The 14,382-nt window shown below is 40.6% G+C and overlaps 2 protein-coding genes across 6 annotated transcripts in view; both read right to left on the reverse strand.

Moving 5' to 3' along the window:
* LOC123509668 (8-oxo-dGDP phosphatase NUDT18-like) overlaps nt 1-1,944 on the reverse strand; it is an 18,546-nt gene extending 16,602 nt beyond the window's left edge. For 3 of the 4 annotated variants that reach the window (XM_045264132.1, XM_045264134.1, XM_045264133.1), the window contains exon 1: nt 1,746-1,943. In XM_045264132.1, coding sequence (XP_045120067.1) covers nt 1,746-1,851 — 106 coding nt within the window. In that variant the 5' untranslated portion in view covers nt 1,852-1,943. Of the gene's footprint in view, nt 1-1,745 lie in introns of all 4 variants that reach the window. The other variant, XM_045264135.1, reaches the window with a different exon arrangement.
* Nucleotides 1,945-3,708: 1,764 nt separating this feature from the next.
* LOC123509665 (dynein axonemal assembly factor 4-like) lies at nt 3,709-14,110 on the reverse strand. 2 transcript variants are annotated; one of them, XM_045264127.1, is made up of 10 exons: nt 13,955-14,110; nt 10,315-10,597; nt 9,648-9,879; nt 9,295-9,546; nt 8,927-9,072; nt 8,332-8,547; nt 7,733-7,827; nt 7,334-7,487; nt 6,934-7,216; nt 3,709-4,973 (listed from the first exon to the last, which is right to left on the reverse strand). In XM_045264127.1, the coding sequence occupies exons 2-9, from the start codon at nt 10,435-10,437 to the stop codon at nt 6,944-6,946; spliced, it is 1,491 nt and encodes a 496-aa protein (XP_045120062.1). In that variant the 5' UTR covers nt 10,438-10,597; nt 13,955-14,110; the 3' UTR covers nt 3,709-4,973; nt 6,934-6,943. The 2 variants fall into 2 exon arrangements, with proteins under 2 accessions (XP_045120062.1, XP_045120060.1); XM_045264125.1 differs by having other exon boundaries at nt 3,709-7,216.
* Nucleotides 14,111-14,382: the final 272 nt, after the last annotated feature.

Genomic DNA, 14,382 nt, shown 5'->3' on the forward strand with positions numbered 1-14,382 from the left:
GAAGAAGAAGAAGAAGAAGAAGAAGAAGAAGAAGAAGAAGAAGAAGAAGAAGAAGAAAAGATAATGAAAAAGAAGAACAAGAACAAGGAGAAGAAGCAAACAATCAGCCCTCGTTTTCACTCGGTAAGGTCAGCAAAGTGGACGAAACAAAAAGATAAGATAAAAATAAACATAAAATAAAAACACAACTAAAGAAAGGAATGTTATTTGCTCTCTCTCTCTCTCTCTCTCTCTCTCTCTCTCTCTCTCTCTCTCTCTCTCTCTCTCTCTGGAAATCGCCGGTTATTTCGTACAGAGAAGAGAGAGGAGGAGGAGGAGGAGGAGGAGGAGGAGGAGGAGGAGGAGGAGGAGGAGGAGTGACATGAGAGGGAAGCATAAAAGCAGGATGGAAGAGGAATCCCCCCCTTCCCCCACACTTCACCCTCTCCTTGTCGATGGAAGCAGAAGAAGCAGAAGAAGAAGAAGAAGAAGAAGAAGAAGGAAGGAGTAGGAGTTTTCAATCACCTCGCATTGCCATCCTGTGAATGAATGGCAGCTACGTCTCTCTCTCTCTCTCTCTCTCTCTCTCTCTCTCTCTCTCTCTCTCTCTCTCTCTGAGCTAAAAATGAACCCAATCTTTGAAATCTTACAAATAAAGGGGCACTAAATTTAATCTCGTCTCTCTCTCTCTCTCTCTCTCTCTCTCTCTCTCTCTCTCGACAGTGGAGATGAGTAGGAGGAGGAGGAGGAGGAAGAGGAGGAGGAGGAGGTTTAGGCCAACACTAGGCCGTGCCTCTGCCTCTCCCTCCTCTCTTTTTCTCCCTCCTCCCTCCTTCTCTCCCCTCTCTTCCCCTCTCCCTCCCTCACAGGTGCTAACGGTACTTACTTGACGCACTCCCTCTCCCCCACTACTCCCCTCAACCCTCCCATTCACTCCTCTAACCGCCCCCACCCCCTCCCGTGTGTACTTTTACTCCAATGACCAGACACACACACACACACACACAAGGAGTTGAATCGATAGCTATGTATATTTTTTTGCTAATATAAGATGAAGGAAGGTTTAATGCAGGGAATGACGAGAAATAGATGAAAGAGCAAGTAATGATTATAAAATTGTGTATAGTGTGTTTGCAAGTTATTATGACAGGAAGATGAGAGAGAGAGAGAGAGAGAGAGAGAGAGAGAGAGCGTTTAGCTCTCTCTCTCTCTCTCTCTCTCTCTCGTAATTTCCTGCGTCATTTCATTCCCATTCCTTCTGAGACAAGACTGTGTTGATTCTTTTGTCAGTGACCCCAAGACTATTAACTATTGAATTGATACATTTCATTATACTATTGATCCATTGACTGACTCACTCACTCACTGTCTGGGTGGGTGTGGAGAGAGAGAGAGAGAGAGAGAGAGAGAGAGAGAGAGAGAGAGAGAGAGAGAGAGAGAGAGATTTCCTTCTAACATTTCTTCCTTCTTTCACTCTTTGATCTAAACAGCATTTCTCTCTTTTCTCAATTTCTCTCGTTCTTCCTCCATTCACCTACTATTCTTATCCTGTCCTTCCTTCCTTCATTCTTACATCTTTCCTCTCCTCATTCCTTCATTCCTACATGTCACCTCTCTTTCCTTCACTTCGTTCTCTCTCCTTTATTCTTTCACTCTTTCACCAGTCCAAACATTCCTCCGTGCCTCTCCTTCATTCCTCCTTTCCTTCCTTCCTTCACCTACCAGCATTCCTCCTCTCACCCTTTCCTTCCTTCCTTCATTCCTACCTGTCACCTCGTTCTGGTCTTGCAGCGTGAAGTCACAGAAATCTTGGGACTCCTCTACTTCCTTCCCCTGCAGGAGCAATCTTATGTTTCCCTCTATGGAATCCATCCTTATTCGCGTGAACTTGAGAATCCTGGAGGACCGGCTCGCTCACTCCCCTCACAGCAACGTCTACCTCAACACTGAGTTACGGGAAGAGCTGCCGATCAGCTGCTGCAGGTGACACTGTTGCCAATGAAGGGGATACAACTAAGTACTGCTATGTAATTTTCGTTTTGTTTTATTACTGTATTTGTATTTTTTCTTTTACTGTGATTTTGTTTTGATATAGTGATCCTTGTTGCTCTTAGATATAAGTTTTTGCTTATCACTGTTGCCAATACAGTGGATGCCAGATTTTATCATGTTATTAGATTTCTAACATTTCATTTCTCCACTTTCTTTCAGTTCGATTTGGTATTTGAATATACGATTTTGTTTTTTTGCTCGTCATTGCTGCTAGTCAAACACCACACAGCGTGGGGAGGTGCCGTTGCCAAGGCTGATCCTGCAGTCACACCACCACCGCTTGTGTTGTGTTGTCATCAGCTGGTGGGCTCAAGAAACACAACTGACTGTCCCTCACCACGCCGCCACCTCCACCACTGCCGCACCACCATGGTACTCCACACATTCTTTCCTTATTATTACTAAGGGTAGCGAACGTGGTATGATATAAGAGTGTTTCGGGAAGACTACAGGTTGGACTGGGATAGATTGTCAAGGCTTTACATGTTCACACCCAACTCGGACCAGACCACACGCTACCAACTCGGACCATAATAGTAGATCAACTCAAATCAGGCCACTTTAACTTTAAATGAGCGGAATCATGAAATATACCTGACAGAATAGGGAATGGTTTATTGGTACATACAAATTACTATCAGTATATGTACAATGCAATAATAATGGGAAATACTGAATGGAGATTAATATTAATGGGTAACTAAAACATATATATTTCAGTGGCTTACATATCCACCATTATAGCCTTCCCTACACTATAAATGAGCCACTAGGAACTTGCAAGACACACACAATATTTTAAATGTTAAATCTTAAACTTTCTACACATTTCTAGTTTCCCAGCCTCATAAAAGTATATTTCTTATTAATTAAGGAAGCAGTGAAGTCTCTTGTGTAATTACAAATTCAAATAATTGATCATCCACTTACTTTAATCATTTGAGGTTACTATTGCATTAGATTCCTCAGCCAAGGTTTTTCTCTCTCTTCCAGTCGGCACTCTTCAACTTTGAGAGTCTGCTGTGTGTGGTGCTGCTGCTTATCTGCACCTGCACCTACATCCGCTCCTTTGCCCCGTCACTGCTGGATCGGCAAAAAACAGGGTAAGGATTGGTGTACGTGTTAAAATTGACACATCAAGCCGTTATGCCATTACTGAATATATTACTTGTACTTATTGTCTAGAGGTTTAACTGGTGTGAATGTAGTTTTTTTTATAGTTTAATGGGAATACTATGATGCTTATATATGTCTTAACTTATGGTACAGGATCATTTTGTATTATAATGATTGTGTGCATTTTTAATCTCTACAACTTGAATTATATGGAGGTGAGAGTATCTGAGCATTACAGTAACCAAATTGACCATTTTATTTCTCTTCATACGTGAAAATTATAGGAATGTACCTGATTTTCATGGGTTTGTGCGCTTCCATTGCAGACCCATCGGAACCTTTTGGAAGATGGCCCGCATTGGGGAGAGGAAGAGCCCCTGGGTGGCGGCAGCTTGTGTGTGCATGGCCCTCAATGTCCTCTTCTGGTCGTAGTTGCCAGTGTTGTCTTTTTTTATGAACCCATATATATTTATGTGAGTGATAATTATTGAGATTTGTCATGACTTTTGCCTTGTTTAAAAACCTAATGCTTAGGATTCTTTAAATTAATTGAAATAAGTATTCATGCTGAAGTAAAGCTTTAATTACCATAATACTGCACTGCACATGTTCACAGCACTCACCTATTTATATAATTTACATAATTTGATTTGAAGGCAATTAAATAGTTGATTATCAAGTGCATAAAAATTCAAATGTGATGCTTCAAAATGGAGACTGTATGTTCTAATACTATATACATTTTTAATTTTTTTTTTATATAAAACAATAAACTAATACCAACAACAGCTATGTATCTTTCTTTGCACAATATGTGCAGCAAATTCTCTTGAAACACTGCACCCTAACACAAACATCACAACCTGTCAGGAGTTTCATTACCATTGGTCCGGAAGTGTTTTGATCACTGACATACTCAAGAACTCACTGCCACTGGTCACACCACTGGGTGAAGACAGACAGGAGTCACTCACAGGCTGTGCACTATCACCATGCTGTGTGCTGTTACTTCTGGGCCACAAAGCATAACTGTATGAAGCACTGCAGCTGCATATGCTTGTGATCTCTTTCCTGATCTGCAAGTACAGACTTTTACCTATCCATACATTGATGAACTAAGTACAATGAAAGGTATGAGCTATGCTTCATGGGAAAAAAAAAAAAAAAAATACAATTCACCACAATGAACACTTAAAACCGTACACACTTAATTGAACATTTTCAGAACACAATAAAGAACACTGGTTTAAGTATGACAGGCTTCATTAAATCACTGAACATTTTCAGAACACAATAAAGAACACTGGTTTAAGTATGACAGGCTTCATTAAATCAATGTTGTTAAAACGTACTGTTAAGATAACATACTGCAGCGTATCAAAGCACACACTGTTAATTTTTGTTAGCTGATAGCAAGAGAATGCATGTTCTAAATGTAGGACAACTTAAAAATTTCAAGCAATAACTTAAAAACTGGTAAAAAATGTGTACACTGCAACAGAGAGTTTGGTTTGGTATATGAGAATGCATGAGACAAAAGAAAGGTCACCATCGCTTATCAAGAATATATCACAAGACAGGCTTGAAGGCTTTCCCTGTCCACTGCTTCCTGTCATTCACTACACCAGTCTCTGCAGTTTCATCACATATACTTCATTAAACCTTTATCCTGTACTGAAGGAAGAAAAACTCAGAATATCATAAAGAACATTCACTTCTGGATGGCTGGGATATATTTCCAAAATTGCCACACTGTCACATGTGCATCTGGTGTACAGCAAGGCCTAGACTCTGGAAGGCTGCCACGCTGAGACCAGGCCACTCACCTACACCAATAGATATACATATATTATATACTTGGACATATACATATTATTTATAAGCACTCCATAAATGGGTACTGTTTTACTGATGATGATGGTGATGACAATGTGATACGGAATAAACAGCTGCGATGTATTGTGGTGTGTGTGTGTGTGTGTGTGTGTGTGTGTGTGTGTGTGTGTGTGTGTGTGTGTGTGTGTGTGTGTGTGTGTGTGTGTGTGCATGCTTGCTTGCTTACGCTTGCACAGTGTCTTTAATACACGCTCATACATATTAGAATTTGAGGCTATGTATTCTTAAGCTGCATTCACATGGCACAAAACTTGTCTTTGCAACACTACCAAGCACTAGTCTCAAGATCAGAACTACAGCAACTAAGACGACAGGCTGATTCAAGAGGCATATGATATACGCAATAAGTCACTGCTCTCCTGTATATGTACGTACATACATTTTTAACACGTTCGTCTATAAGTTACCCTGTAAATAATGCTGAGAATGCGATAACATGTGGGGGACAGACTAGCACATAGGCACACAATGTCTTGGCATAGACAACCTCATAATGCTTGCTTGGACCAGAGAGAACCTTTGATGGTTCCTTTGACTGCCAGGAACCTTTACTGCAGTACATGTGGGTGTCCTGGCAGCAGGGACAACCTTGCTGACTACTGAGCATGTGGTTCTTGTCTGGAGTACAAAAGTTATGAGGTAGATCATCTTAACCTACATATAAACATACAAAAACTATGTCAAGGAAAACCACACTAGGCAACGAGCCACTTATCACAATATCATTCATTCTTCTATTGTCTGCGTTATCACATTGCTCTCTTATCAATGCTCAAAAAAAAATAGTTGAAAAAAATCCCTTGATTCACCAGTGTCAAACGAAACACTGAACACAACTGTCTCATTTACTATTACTATCTGTGAAATGTGCACACAATGAAGCAAGTGAAGTGTCTCAAGAGTGAATGGCTGCAGAAAGCTCAATTACAATATTCTTTTCAACAAAGTTCTTCTAAACTTTAAAAACATTCCAGATACAATTCTCCTTCTCTTTGGCAATACTACAGCTTACACAGCTTTACAGCCTTCAATGATTCAGCATAATAGAGGTTCTCAGTAGATTAACAAAGTATTCATGAGAGATAACTAGTAACCTAAGAATTGTGCCCATTTCAGATGTGAAGCCTGAGATTACTTATTCATTACTTATATATAATACTGGACAAATGACTGACAACACATCATGTAGGTGGGTGAATGTATTACCACCAAGAATGAATCAGAGGAACTCAACATTCCACAGCTCACCACCTTCATGCAGGTGACTGGGGAGTGACAATCTTCACAAATCAGGATAGGGAATGACAGCTGGGGGGCATGTTACCTCTATAATGACAACAGAAATGGCTATGACCAGACAGGAGCCTACTACTGGTCAATGGTCCTGCTAAATAAAGAAACTAGTGGTCCAGCAATTCCCAATGGCGAGGTACCAGCAAAGACTCTGATGGCAAAAGAAGCATCATAAAGAACAATCAATTAGGAATACCATGGAAAGATTGGAGATGGTACGTGTTTGTTCATCTTGGAGGCATGGAAAATGAGATAAAAGAATGGGTTGTGTGGAGAAACACTGTTGGATTCCTACAATGTATGGTGAGAGAAACAGAGAGGATGAAGGCAAAAATGAGACTGCATATAAAACAGTTGAACTTGAGAATCATATATGAAAGTGAGACTCAAAAGTATATTGAGAAGTGGATAGCAACAGATGGTGGGAAAGGTAATAAAAGAACATTAATCACAATCCCAATACAGCTCCACAGACAATAAAATATCTCCACTTCAACTTGAGATTTTTACCTCCATCTCTCAACCACCAAACATTACCACTTTATCAGCACAACACAACCCCTTCTCCCCTGCATAGTTAAAGAGAGAAGAACCTGCCTCAACCATGCTAGGGACTGTTGGAGCTGCTTCTACATCTCTCCCCTCCTGCTTCACAGCCACTGTCTTCGTTGGAGTCTGTGGAAGCCATCAACATGTTCTGAATCCTCTCTGCATCCTTCCTCAGTGCCTTGTTTTCAGGGCTGAGCTGTAGTGCTGCCTGGTAGTCTGCCAAGCCCTCAGACAGCAAGGAGAGGTGGACTAGAGCTGTGCCTCGCCGAATGTGACACAAAAGGCGAGATTTGCTGTTGTCTTGTGTGGGTGGAATGAGGAGTTCCAGTGCCTGAGGGAGACATCCAAGTTCCCTGTATTAGTCCCTTAGAAATTACACTGCTTTTATGAATTAATGATAATGCCAATACTATCCTGCCACTATGCTGAATTATTTTCAGTTCATCACCTTGGAGCAATCCTTCACAGTGTGGTGGAGGTTCCTGAGGGCAAGGTGAGCTGCGGCACGGTTGCTGTAGAAGGCTGGGGAGGAAGGGTTCAGCCTCAGGCCCTCCGTGCAGGCGTTGGCACATCCCTGGTAGTCACCACTGCTAAACAAAGTCCTAAGGGAAGGGCAAAGGTGAAATACCTTTCAATAATTTCACTTCTCTTTCATTTATTTTTGTGAAGCTCAAATAGTTGATTTGTTATGAACTAGAGCAAAGATTCTAAACTAGACAAATACTAAAACAAACAGAAGAGGAAGCAACTTTTTAAAATTATATCAAAATACAGAGTAAAGTGTAATAAATATAAGATTTAAAGATTTAACTTCTCTCTCTCTTTCAAGATAAGTGCAAATACTCACACAGCCTTTTTCTTGAAGTGCTCCTCATTGGGCTGTGATGAGCTGCCTCCTGTGTCCTGCTGGCCAGGTGATGCACCTGACTGAGCCTCCAGCCACTGTACAAACATATACATAAACATCAGGTGGAGTAACATCACAAAACCAACCACTTTGTCTACCACACTCCTTAGAATATTAAAACATAGTACTTCAAAATGTGGTCTAGACAACAGCCTCATAGTTGCTATACATGTGAAAAATAACCACACCTGTTTTTTTTTTTTTTCATCAGATGGTCTCCCCATTACATTAATCTATGAGAGTGAGTGTCCTTAGAAGTAAAAATCATCTTGAAAATAAAGAAATATGTGTTGCAACTGTTTTGCTTGTGGCTGCAGTGTCAAAAGAATAAAAGTTATCATCACATTGCACTTACTCTTGCTTCATAAGATTGATGTTTGCTAGTATGCCATCAGGAAACCCTTGGTATACTCAAATTCACACTCAGCATCATCATCAACCACTTCAAAACTTACAACCTGACATAAGCACTCAGCATTCATAGTTCTGGGGGAGGAAAAGAGCTGGTGCCTCCCATAACACAGGTGCTAGGGCCTCACCTGCTGCTCCTCAGGGTGTGTTGATTCCCTGGCAGGTGAGGGGAAGACTCTTTGGGTGTGGGTCATGTTGATGGTGCCACCACACCGCACAGGAGGCACAGTCGGGCTGCTCCTCTTCTTGCTCTCTTTCTCCCTTGCTGTTGCCTTACGATTGGCATTCCATTTCTTCTGCCTGCGGTTTGCCGCCTCCACCTTGTCCCGCCGTGCGCCACGATCCTGTGATGTGTTCCGAGTGATGACTCCTCACACAGACAACCGTCATAAGGCATGCAAGCCAGTGTTAAGGAAAGCCAAGGGATCTCAGAACACTAACAACAGACAGTCACTATTGAACAACAAGGAATTCACTGTTATTTATTCTATATTTTTTCTATGACATTAATAAAGGGAAAACATATTTCAGATGCAACAATTTGGTACAAGCATGTTTTTCTTTACTGTGTAACATCCAATAAATTGCTAAATAGTACCTTGGATATCAAGTCATTAAGTTACATGTACCATTCTTTCCTTCTTTCCTATATAAAGTGACAAGGCAGTGTGGTTGTGAGGCACAGGATAATGCAGCCTGCCTGTCTCTGGCTGGCCCACTCACCATGCGGTGAAGGTTCTCAGTGGAGGAGTAGTAGATGCTGTCTTCTCCATCACCATCATAGTCAGCCTCCTGGGTGGCCTCTGTGCCCTCCTCAGAGCATGTGCTGCTGGCTCGCCCCCTCAGTGTCTGCCCCTCCTGGTCTTCCTCTGTGGAATGACAACAGAATGCCTGCACTTGGAGGGTAAGCAAGCATGGAGGATGAGGTGCCTAATGTGCCAGCATCAAAATACAAGATTGGCTGCCATCAACAACACACTTTAGTCGTTGCATAGTAAAAACAAATGCAGCACATAACACTTGGTATTTCTGATGGATACAAGTTTAGCTTGATGAATTTTGTAACAGGAAGGATTATGGCACCAACTTACTCAGACACTCAGTATTGTGTTCCTCAGGCGACAGCTTGCCAGCCTCAGGTTTGTTATGGTTCTCTGGCTGTCCATTGCCCATGTTCTGAATGGGAAGTGTTCCTGACAAGTGCTTGTTGCCTTCATGAGGGCTTCCTGCCTTGAAAAACTCTGTCTTTTCCTTTTCCACCATCCTGCTGCGTTCTGCCCTTGTCTGGTCATCCACTTCAATCTGGTGTGACACAGCAAACCTCTCTCTCTTGATGCATTCCTCTGTCATGTGGTTAATCACAAAATAAGAATTAGATAATCAAATTACATTAAACTTACTGAAGAAGGATACTAAACAAATCAAATCAAGTATGTTTGCTTACCTTTTCTTTTGCTGGTCTTTCTTTTCTCCTCCTCCTCCATGTCTTTGATTGCCTCCTGCCTCTTTAGAGCCATCTCCTCCTTGTTGAGCTTCAGGCCCACCTCCTTCCACATCTGTGGCACAGCTTTCATGAGAGTGAGTTCCAGGCAGCCCTTCAAGATGCACGCTGAGCTCTGGTCCACTTTGATCATGTGGCACAGGAACACTTCACACATGTAAGGCAGGAAGCTCACCTAAAGCACAGAAGAAAGAAACTTTCATGACAACCTGACACCATAATGATTCCAAGAAAGTTGAATGCAGTCAACAATGTCACAAAAGAATTTCTAAAACAAACACTTGACACTTTCACTGCAATACCAAACAATGAAAAGTACCAGCAGTAATGCATCAAATCTTTGATTAACATCTACAAGAAAGAAGAAAGATAAAAAAATATATAGATTTTCCAATTTCTATCATTTAAAGATTGGAAGTAGCTGTAAAACATATTAAAATGTCTCAGAGTAATTAATAACTCAGAAAACATGTACCAAATAGCCATCAGTAATTTAGAAGAGTACATGTTTATAGCATCAAAATCAAAATCAATTTCAAACACAAACACAGTTCCTGAATGAAGAACCTCTAGACACAGCAGGTTTTACGGATCCACCAGAGGCACTGACCTTCAGGTAGGAGCTGGTAGTGACCACATCCACCTTCTTGGGGCTGGTGTGGTGCAGGTTGAGGATCAGAGTCACCCTCTCCAGTGTCTGCCGCCACGTGTAATCCGAGACACAGATGGGCATAGTGATGGGTGAGGAGACTTGCTGTACTTAAGCTCTTAAATGGGAGAGAGTGGGGGTAGTAGGGCTATGGAGCTGCAGGCTGGGGGTCCAAACAGAGCAGTTGGCTGATCAGAAGACCACCAACTGCTTTACCCAAATGCAAGGAACATGGCACACACATCTGAAAAACAGCATGTATGGCAAAATCTTGATATAAAATGTGCAGCTTTGTCAAACTAATGCAACACTAACCCAAATAAAACTTAAGACAAAAACTCTACTTAATTTCCATCCACGCATAATGATGAACTTTCCAGCTATCTAACTAATTTAGTAAATCTACCCTGGAATACTTTTCAATTACATGCTAGCGCATCAGCAGAGTATGGCTTCCTGCTTCCTTTTGCTATCCAAATGGGGGAAGGAGGCCCATCAGGTAAGAATACCAGGTAAGGATCTGATAAATGATTGGCAATCAATGACCCCCAATTCATCTTTTCCATAATATTCATTATTATTACTCAGCAGAGATAAAATTAACATCTTACATTAAAGCAAGAAAAGGAACAATAGAACACTTAATAAAAAAAATAAATAAAAATAAAAATAAATCATTAGAGCACAGAAACCTCCTCAATCAGTCCACATTTTGTCTCTGTAAAGTTAATCTTCTTACAGCAAGAAGAGGGAACATTATGAACACAAAAACACTTTCTTGAATAAAAACAGGAAAAAGGTGTCATAAGGGCAACAGAATCATCCTCATTCAATCTATATCTTGCCTCTTTAAAGTGATTCTTATTACTGCACTCTCCTAGATAAAAAGAAACACAGAGAAAGAGTCATTGAGCTACATGCCAGAGTACTTAGGGAGGGTGTAGACAGTATTTCTGAAGCACTTAAGTTAATCTTTGAAAGATCACTTAGGTTTGCTGAGATACCTCAGGACTGGAAGTTAGCTAATGTTACTCCAATATTTAAAAAGGTAGGAAGGATGATGCGAATAATTATAGACCGATCAGTTTAACTAGTATAGTATGTAAGATACTAGAGAAAATCATTAAGGGTAGTATTTGGGAGCATTTAAATGAGAATAGATTAATTAGAGATACCCAACATGGCTTTAGATCAGGGAGGTCCTGTCTTACAAATTTGCTCGATATCTTAGAATATATTACCAAGGAGTTAGATGATGGAAATAGCATAGATGTTATATATCTAGATTTTAGCAAGGCGTTTGATAAGGTACCGCATAGGAGGCTAGTGTACAAATTGAGACTACATGGGATAGGGGTAGGTTAGTTGATTGGATTAGTGAATGGCTTTCTGATAGGAAACAGAGAGTAGTATTAAATGGGGCAATGTCTGAGTGGAAGGAAGTGGTTAGTGGGGTACCCCAAGGATCAGTGCTAGGACCTCTTCTTTTCTTGGTGTACATTAACGATTTAGATATAGGAATTAGTAGCAAAGTATCAAAGTTTGCAGATGATACTAAGATAGCATGTGCAGTACAGGGTGAAAAGGACAATTACAGAATACAACGAGACCTGGACAGGCTGATAGCATGGGCAGACAGGTGGCAGATGGAGTTTAATTCTAAAAGTGTCAGGTTATGCATTTAGGTAAAGACAACACAAACTTTAACTATGAGATGGAGGGATGTTGGCTAGAGGCAGTAGAGGAAGGAAAGGATTTAGGAGTAGTGATAGACAGGACTATGAAATTTTCAAAGCAATGTTTAGAAGCAAGAAATAGGGCAAATAGGATCCTGGGTTTTATAAATAGAAATGTTAGTTATAAAAGTAAGGAAGTGGTGCGTAGCTTATATAATTCCTATGTTAGGCCCCATTTAGAGTATTGCATACAGGCCTGGTCACCCCACTATAGGCAGGATATCAACATGTTAGAAGCAGTTCAGAGAAGAGCAACTAGGATGATACCAGCATTAAAGCGCCTGGAGTATAGAGATAGATTAAAGGAATTAAACATGTTTTCATTTGAGAGGAGATGTATAAGAGGGATATGATAGAGTTATTTAAAATGTTCTCAGATACAAACTACATAGATGTGAGATCTTTCTTTACCTTAGAGGAGGGAAATAGGACTAGAAATCATGGCAGGAAGATTAGAAAGCAAGGCTGCAGGTTAGATATAAGAAAATATTTCTTTAGTCATAGGGTGGTAGACTTCTGGAATGCATTGCCAGAGACGGTTGTAAATAGCACTAGTTTGACAATGTTTAAAAACAGATTAGATAAGCACTTAAATTTATTAGATTTATAATTATGTATAGCACTGCATGATAGTTTTTATAAGAAATTTACTATAGTTAAACAAGACATGATCCCCATGTATGGGGACCACAAATTGTAGAGGATTTCGCTGCAGGACTTAGCCCTGTTAATGGGCCAAATATTTAGAATTAGTATATAATGTATTGTGTACTTGTAAGTGTATCTTTAAGTACTGATGACGAGGTCGCTGTGCGACTGATACAGGATAACCTAGATGGGCCCTGGTGGCCCTTTGTTATCCTATTATTTATGTTATGTTATGTTAGATCGACAGAACCATCCATCTTGTCTTTCTCCACTACCATATGTTGGGTTTGCAGGGAAAGAACAAAGACACCAGCTGTTCTTACCTATTCTTAACATCAAATATCACCATAGTTGGATAAAATAAGCAAGCTCTTCTATGTACATAATACTAATGGCCAAGTATAGGTCACAGAAAGCTAAAGTGGAATTAGTCTGTCTTGCCAAACACCCTGATTTCAATTTCACACACAAAGGTTGGTATTATTCATCAATTAATCCTGTAAAGCACTTTTTAGTCAATTAATATAACTACATATGGTACAAAAAAAACTATACACCTTTCTTACCTCTGATATTATTGATCTTTGCAGCTAAATGACACCACTACCATCTCTCTCTCAGCAACATTATTCATCCATTTCACCACAAAGTCAAGGTTTGGGTGAAAAATAATCAGGCTAATCTTTATACAATTAACCACCAATATGAATAAAACACCTGGTAAATTTAACACACCTGATCCTCCCCCTTCCCCCCAACACACACAAACATGTATGAGAGAAAACAAAAAAAAAGTACACTAAATTAACCTCCCCTCCTTTTCTGTACCCTCTCGGACCCAACAGACACACAGACAGGTTCCCCTCACAACTTCCCTCCTCCCCCCAGCCTCCCTCCACCACCATCATGACCTTGGGTCTGGCCTCGCCCCCCTTTCTTCCCTCCCACTGCAAAGCTTTACCGACTTCCTTAACCTTACTGAAGCTAAAAATAGATAAATAAATGAACAAATAAGACCAGAACACCTATTATTCACTTCCTAAATGATTTATGATTGCAAGGATGTCTAATAATAGCGAGTAATGTTCCTTCACTTTCACGTGGCATTTCCGCCTTTATCTCCCTATCTACGCTGGTTTTGTGGCTATTTTCCGATTCCCTGAGCTTATTTGTTCGTGGTGTGGTGGTAGTTTGAGGTGCAGAGGGCTCGTGCTTACCAGAAAACACGGACATCTGGCTGGAGGGAAGGACTGGATGTGAGTCACTGGCCGCCATTGTGTTGTTTACTGAGTGTTGCCTCGGCGACCGATGTAACGATGTTGTGCGCCTTTTTATCGTCCAAGATCACGCTTCTTGTCTCCCTACAGTGATTTTTGGTGAATAATGTGTATTTCTCGTTAGTATTGAAAGAATTTTGACATGTGGATTGTATAATGGTGAAGATAGCACTGGGTTGTAGGATATTTGAGTGTTATCTATCGTTTCACACATGTCCGTCTTTGTATCGGCAGCGGAAGTAGACACACAAGGAGGTGCTGGCTGAAGGAAAGATGGAAGGACTATAGTTATATCTTAGCACACAAACACACACACACACACACAGTGAAAAGCAGAAGGGAACTTTACTATAATATGTAAGTATCGT

The sequence above is a fragment of the Portunus trituberculatus genome, chromosome 27 (assembly GCF_017591435.1).
Source record: "Portunus trituberculatus isolate SZX2019 chromosome 27, ASM1759143v1, whole genome shotgun sequence".
NCBI classification, from domain to species: domain Eukaryota; kingdom Metazoa; phylum Arthropoda; class Malacostraca; order Decapoda; family Portunidae; genus Portunus; species Portunus trituberculatus.